At 42.2% G+C, this 7,500-nt stretch overlaps 1 protein-coding gene across 1 annotated transcript in view; it reads left to right on the forward strand.

Annotated features, from left to right (window-relative positions):
* The window catches only part of plcxd3 (phosphatidylinositol-specific phospholipase C, X domain containing 3), a 6,997-nt gene extending 4,580 nt beyond the window's left edge, over positions 1-2,417 (forward strand). The window contains exons 2-3 of the mRNA XM_017466926.3: positions 53-761; positions 957-2,417. Coding sequence (XP_017322415.1) covers positions 53-761; positions 957-1,116 — 869 coding nt within the window. The 3' untranslated portion in view covers positions 1,117-2,417. The remainder of the gene's footprint in view (positions 1-52; positions 762-956) is intronic.
* The last annotated feature ends 5,083 nt before the right edge of the window (positions 2,418-7,500 follow it).

Below are 7,500 nucleotides of genomic sequence, written 5' to 3' on the forward strand. Positions count from 1 at the left end.
GCAAAGAAAAAGCAAACATTTGTAAACTGATGACGTTCCTTGTCTCCTGCAGGATCCCATGACTCCTTCAGCTTCTACATCGATGAAGCGTCTCCTGTTGGACCCGAACAACCCGAAACGGTGCAGAATTTTGTTTCAGTTTTTGGAGCCGTGGCTAAAAAGCTGATGAGGAAGTGGCTCGCGACACAAACCATGAACTTCTCCAGCCAGTTAGAGGCCGGAATTCGATTTTTCGACCTTCGCATCTCCACCAAACCCAGAGATCCTGAAAACGAGCTGTACTTCGCCCATGGGCTCTTCAGCGCCACTGTACGTGAAGGTTTGGAGCAGATCAGCGCTTTTCTGTCCTCCCATGCTCGAGAAATTGTCTTTCTGGACTTTAATCATTTTTACGGTGTGCAGAACCTGCATCATGAAAAGTTGGTCCAGATGCTGCGCACCGTGTTTGGAGATCGTCTTTGTCCCGTGGTTTTTGCTGAGGAAGTGAGTCTGAAGTATTTATGGGAGAAGGAGTACCAGGTGTTGGTGTTTTACCACAGCCCCATGGCCCTGGAAGTGCCGTTTCTGTGGCCCGGTCAGATGATGCCGTCTCCATGGGCCAACACCACCGACCCGGAGAAACTCATCCAGTTCCTCCAGACCTCCGTGACCGAGCGCAGACGGAAAGGAACGTTTTTTGTTTCCCAGGTGGTTCTCACGCCCAAAGCGAGCACCGTGATGAAAGGAGTTACCAGCGGACTTAGAGAGACCATCACGGAGAGGTATGCAGGGATTACGTCACTTACAGCGCAAACGAGTTTGCTGCAAAATGTTGATTTAGATGAAAAACTCATTCTGTGACACTTTGAGAGATTCAGTGCCTAGGAGACAAGGGGTAGAGGAAAGATAACTCTCTCTGTGTGTGTGTGTGTGTGTGTGTGTGTGTGTGTGTGTGTGTGTGTGTGTGTGTTTTACAGAGCTCTTCCAGGGATGATGCAGTGGATTCGATCTCAGCGTCCAGGTGAAAGTGGCGTTAACATTATCACGGCTGATTTCGTGGAGCTCGGCGATTTCATAAGCGCTGTTATTACTCTTAATTATTATCTGGGCGAGGATGATGAAGAAGATGCCACCTGAACCCCGGCCCGCAGACGCACTTATTGTTTTCCTGTGCTAGTTTTACGTTTTGAAAAATGGCCTTCCTCTCTGGTTTTAGGGCTAATAAAAAAAATGAAGGGCATGAGTGTTGGAAATTCTGAAGGCAGGAATAATATGTGTGTGTGTTAGGCATGTGCCATTTATCAGTTCCACCACGTATCCTTACATTTACATATCCTTATATTTACATATCCTTATATTTACATATCCTTATATTTCACACCGACAGTATTATTAGCGAGACTCTGAAACAGCTGCTCAGGAGAGCTGTCCTTGGTACTGGAGGTAAAGACTGTTTCTTTCAGAACGTGGACGGAGGAAGGTCGTGTGAAGGTCGTTATTTTGGACAGTTTTGGAGAAGATAACCGTTTCATTGTGTCTCCTGGACGAGAATGAATATGAAATGCTGACGGATCCGTTTCCCTGAGCGCTCTGAATCATTTTTAGTAATGTGTTGATTTTAAAATGATTAATGTTCCATGGTGATATGAATGCGTGATATTACACGCATACTGCGTGTCTGATTTGGACTGCCATGAAAGAAGCTTTATTTGACTTATTCTTCTCCGCATCTCGTCTGCAGCATTAATAAACCGCGCTTTAGAGTAACATTTTAACGCACTTCATGGTGAATAAATGTTTGTATGGTGAATGTGATGGTAGAAGGTTTAACTGCTGTAGTGTTGTTGTTGTGTATGATTGTTCATCTGTAAATACTGTGCAGAATTAGCTGAATTATCTGTCATGCCTAAAACCCACCAGGTTATACTTCAGTATTAAGTGTTTCAGGATATGATCAATCCCGGTCGGTATTAGACTACCGATTTCAGTACATCACGCTATCTGCTAACAGCTTCCCGTTTGTTATTTACACCTCTCACAGGGTTTTAACAATTCTCTAACAGATTTCGAGGAATGTGCTGCACCTGGAAATGTGTTTTTTTTGTGGTCTGATGTCATTATTTTTTATCTCTTTATCATAGAAATCTATCTATTTTGAGATTTTATTATCACAGTGTGATAACGCAACAAAATGATTTTTCGTACAGTTTTATATTTAGTTTCATACTCGATAAAACAGTACATCCAGCTAATATCAAGTTTCTGTGTTTCAGATGCATGACTGAGATTTCAGTGTTAATGCTAGTCCCTAACCAAGACTACTAATCCCTTAACCAAGACTACTAATCCCTTAACCAAGACTACTAATCCCTAACCAAGACTACTAATCCCTAACCAAGACTACTAATCCCTAACCAAGACTGACTACTAATCCCTAACCAAGACTACTAATCCCTAACCAAGACTACTAATCCCTTAACCAAGACTACTAATCCCTAACCAAGACTACTAATCCCTTAACCAAGACTGCTAATCCCTAACCAAGACTACTAATCCCTAACCAAGACTACTAATCCCTTAACCAAGACTACTAATCCCTTAACCAAGACTACTAATCCCTAACCAAGACTACTAATCCCTAACCAAGACTACTAATCCCTAACCAAGACTGACTACTAATCCCTAACCAAGACTACTAATCCCTTAACCAAGACTACTAATCCCTAACCAAGACTACTAATCCCTTAACCAAGACTGCTAATCCCTAACCAAGACTGCTAATCCCTAACCAAGACTACTAATCCCTTAACCAAGACTACTAATCCCTTAACCAAGACTACTAATCCATAACCAAGACTACTAATCCATAACCAAGACTACTAATCCCTAACCAAGACTACTAATCCCTTAACCAAGACTACTAATCCCTTAACCAAGACTACTAATCCCTAACCAAGACTACTAATCCCTAACCAAGACTACTAATCCCTAACCAAGACTACTAATCCCTTAACCAAGACTACTAATCCCTAACCAAGACTACTAATCCCTTAACCAAGACTGCTAATCCCTAACCAAGACTACTAATCCCTAACCAAGACTACTAATCCCTAACCAAGACTACTAATCCCTTAACCAAGACTACTAATCCCTTAACCAAGACTACTAATCCCTAACCAAGACTACTAATCCCTTAACCAAGACTGCTAATCCCTAACCAAGACTACTAATCCCTAACCAAGACTACTAATCCCTAACCAAGACTACTAATCCCTAACCAAGACTACTAATCCCTAACCAAGACTGCTAATCCCTAACCAAGACTACTAATCCCTTAACCAAGACTACTAATCCCTAACCAAGACTACTAATCCCTTAACCAAGACTGCTAATCCCTAACCAAGACTGCTAATCCCTAACCAAGACTACTAATCCCTTAACCAAGACTACTAATCCCTTAACCAAGACTCGTAATCCCTAACCAAGTCTGCTAATCCCTTAACCAAGACTGCTAATCCCTAACCAAGACTGACTACTAATCCCTAACCAAGACTACTAATCCCTTAACCAAGACTGCTAATCCCTAACCAAGACTACTAATCCCTTAACCAAGACTACTAATCCCTTAACCAAGACTACTAATCCCTAACCAAGACTGACTACTAATCCCTAACCAAGACTACTAATCCCTTACCAAGACTACTAATCCCTTAACCAAGACTGCTAATCCCTAACCAAGACTGACTACTAATCCCTAACCAAGACTACTAATCCCTTAACCAAGACTGCTAATCCCTAACCAAGACTACTAATCCCTTAACCAAGACTACTAATCCCTTAACCAAGACTACTAATCCCTAACCAAGACTGCTAATCCCTTAACCAAGACTACTAATCCCTTAACCAAGACTACTAATCCCTAACCAAGACTGCTAATCCCTTAACCAAGACTACTAATCCCTTAACCAAGACTACTAATCCCTTAACCAAGACTGCTAATCCCTTAACCAAGACTACTAATCCCTTAACCAAGACTACTAATCCCTTAACCAAGACTGCTAATCCCTTAACCAAGACTGCTAATCCCTAACCAAGACTGACTACTAATCCCTAACCAAGACTACTAATCCCTTAACCAAGACTGCTAATCCCTAACCAAGACTACTAATCCCTAACCAAGACTGCTAATCCATAACCAAGACTACTAATCCCTAACCAAGACTGCTAATCCCTTAACCAAGACTGCTAATCCCTTAACCAAGACTACTAATCCCTTAACCAAGACTGCTAATCCCTTAACCAAGACTGCTAATCCCTTAACCAAGACTACTAATCCCTAACCAAGACTGCTAATCCCTAACCAAGACTGACTACTAATCCCTAACCAAGACTGCTAATCCCAAATCTGGACTGCCCCTAGCGACCCTTAACCTGTAGATCATAATGTGTCGTGTTATTTCAGGATGAATGGAAGTAAGGTGTATCTGTATTTCATGTTTGTAAACAATGTCTTAACCTCTGTCTTTTCTCTAATGTCTTTTTTATTGAGTTCTCTGTAAGACCAAAGTGCTGAAGATTATTTTGACTTTATTTTCTGTAAATCCGTTTGGTCAGAATTATTCGTCCAAATGGAGTTGCTTTTAAAAGTGTTTAATGCAACTCGATATATAACGTGCAAAAAATATATATGATGAAATCTCCCTGTCAGTTGTAATGACAATCACTCAAGATGTCAGTATGTGGATGGATCGTCAGGTGTTGTTCGAGTGTTTCTGCATGTTACTGCTGAAGTCAGAATTTTACACGTATTTGTAAAACTTTCAATTCCTCAGTGTTTAAATGCAACTTACAAAAAATGGGGGAACTCTTCTAAATCTGGTGTAAATAAATGTAAATGTAAACAATGCAGGTCGTGACTGTCTCGCCGTCCGTCTCCCTTCCAAACTCTCACTTTGAGTCTGTTCACTGGTATCTACATTAACTGTTTGATTGATATACTTTTATTTATTTTATACATACATTTCAAACAATGCACGAATACACAACAGTTAGCACATGGTGTCCCTCAGGGCACTGTTCTAGGTCTGCTGCATGTTTGCAAGAACAAAAAAAAACACAAAATAGAAATGCTAAAAAAGGTCTGGCTCTATTGAAGTGCAAATGAAAGTTCATTTGAATAAACTCCCGCAGAAAAGGCAGCGTTCTGAGTCTTGTTCCTGGTCATGACACACAGAATCGTCCATCATGGACTCATTCCACGTTTTCTTGAATTACAGCAATTCAGTGCTGGCAGACGCGGTGCCAGAGTGCAGCTGGATAATGATTTTTGGCAGACAATTTTGTTTTTGTTAAAGCTTCACATTCTTGCTCAGACTATAAGAGACGATTGTTCTGAAGCCCTGCCGGATGGAGAAGCACTTTTCCTGTCAGTCATAAAGAGATAAAGGAGATAAATGTTATTAAACGTGTATTATTATAACAGCGTGATCATATGAAAAGTGTTTATTACATCACAGGACCTGCATAAAAATTCACATTAAATGCCGTCGTCTAGAACTTTAATCACTAATCCGTAATCCCAGGTCCTAACACTCATCCCTCGTTTTAATCTAACACTAATCTAAACACTGTAGAATTTACTCTGTGCTCTGAATGATTTTGCTCTGCCCTGGTCCTTACCCTTACCTCTAGATCAGTTAACGTCATTACCCTCACGTGAGTCAGGCCAAAACCAGTTTAGTGACCAATAACAACATCTGTATTTATATTAAAGGTGCGTTCTGAAAGCAGAAAGGAAATGATAACATCCCATAATATTGAAGTGGACCTTAGGACGTTAAGATGTATATTGGGCCGTATATATTTGACATCACTTCCTGTTGTTATCAGTTTATCCTAATCGTAACTCCTAGACCTCACATTGTCTTTTAAACCTCATTATATTTAACCAGCAAACTCATAACTGCATCCCTGAACCCCATGTCCCGTTCCCCGTCAATATCCCGTTACTCAACCCCATAGTTTCCAGCAGTACCCCCTACTGACTTACCCCATGTCCCGTTCCCCGTCAATATCCCGTTACTCAACCCCATAGTTTCCAGCAGTACCCCCTACTGACTTACCCCATGTCCCGTTCCCCGTCAATATCCCGTTATTCAACCCCATAGTTTCCAGCAGTACCCCCTACTGACTTACCCCATGTCCCGTTCCCCGTCAATATCCCGTTACTCAACCCCATAGTTTCCAGCAGTACCCCCTACTGACTTACCCCATGTCCCGTTCCCCGTCAATATCCCGTTACTCAACCCCATAGTTTCCAGCAGTACCCCCTACTGACTTACCCCATGTCCTGGACTGAAGTCGTGACCTCTAGTGTGGGAACCCCGGCCCTAAAGGCTCCACCCCTCACCTCAGTGACCTCATAAACTCCATTCCTCTAATCATATAACCCCCCAATCCTCCTCCCCCCCCCCCCCCAAGTTAATCTCGCCTTTAAATCACCCGTAATCCACCTGGGTCTGCGTTAATGAAAGTGCAGGAGATTGGAATAAAACCGTAAGCTGAGAGAAGCTCTGTCTCTGAAGTTCTCAACTTTAAAAAAACACGTACATATTTAAACGAAAGAAAAAAAAATCAACATTTTATGAAACTCTCTTTGGTGCAATTACAGAAAAAGAATAAAACATTTAAAATCCCACGCAGTTCTGCAGGCGGCTGGAAAGGAGCGAGAGAGAGACAGAGAGAGAGACAGAGAGAGAGAGAGAGAGAGAGAGAGAGAGACAGAGAGAGAGAGAGAGAGACAGAGAGAAACAGAGAGAGAGAGAGAGAGAGAGAGAGAGAGAAATACAGCGAGAGAGAGAGAGACAGAGAGAGAGACAGAGAGAGAGAGAGAGAGAGAGAGAGACAGAAACAGAGAGAGAGAGAGAGAGAGAAATACAGCGAGAGAGAGAGAGCGAGAGAGAGAGAGACAGAGAGAGAGAGAGAGAGAGAGAGAGAGAGAGAGAGAGAGAGACAGAGAGAGAGAGAGAGAGAAAGACAGAAATACAGCGAGAGAGACAGAGAAAGAGAGAATGAGCGACGGATGAATAAAGTGTGAATGTAATTAGAATGCTGCAGATCACAAAAGATTATTTAATAGCAGTGTGTGCATTTCCGTCTCTAATCTCTCTCTATTCCCTAACCCCTATTCCCTAACCCCTATTCCCTAACCCTCATTCCCTAACCCTCATTCCTTAACCCCTATTCCCTAACCCTCATTCCCTAACCCTCATTCCTTAACCCCTATTCCCTAACCCCTATTCCCTAACCCTCATTCCCTAACCCCTATTCCTTAACCCCTATTCCTTAACCTCTATTCCCTAACCCTCATTCCCTAACCCTCATTCCCTAACCCCTATTCCTTAACCCCTATTCCTTAACCTCTATTCCCTAACCCTCATTCCCTAACCCTCATTCCTTAACCCCTATTCCCTAACCCTCATTCCTTAACCCCTATTCCCTAACCCTCATTCCCTAACCCCT

This window comes from Ictalurus punctatus, unplaced genomic scaffold (genome assembly GCF_001660625.3).
Source record: "Ictalurus punctatus breed USDA103 unplaced genomic scaffold, Coco_2.0 tig00006849, whole genome shotgun sequence".
Lineage (NCBI taxonomy): Eukaryota > Metazoa > Chordata > Actinopteri > Siluriformes > Ictaluridae > Ictalurus > Ictalurus punctatus.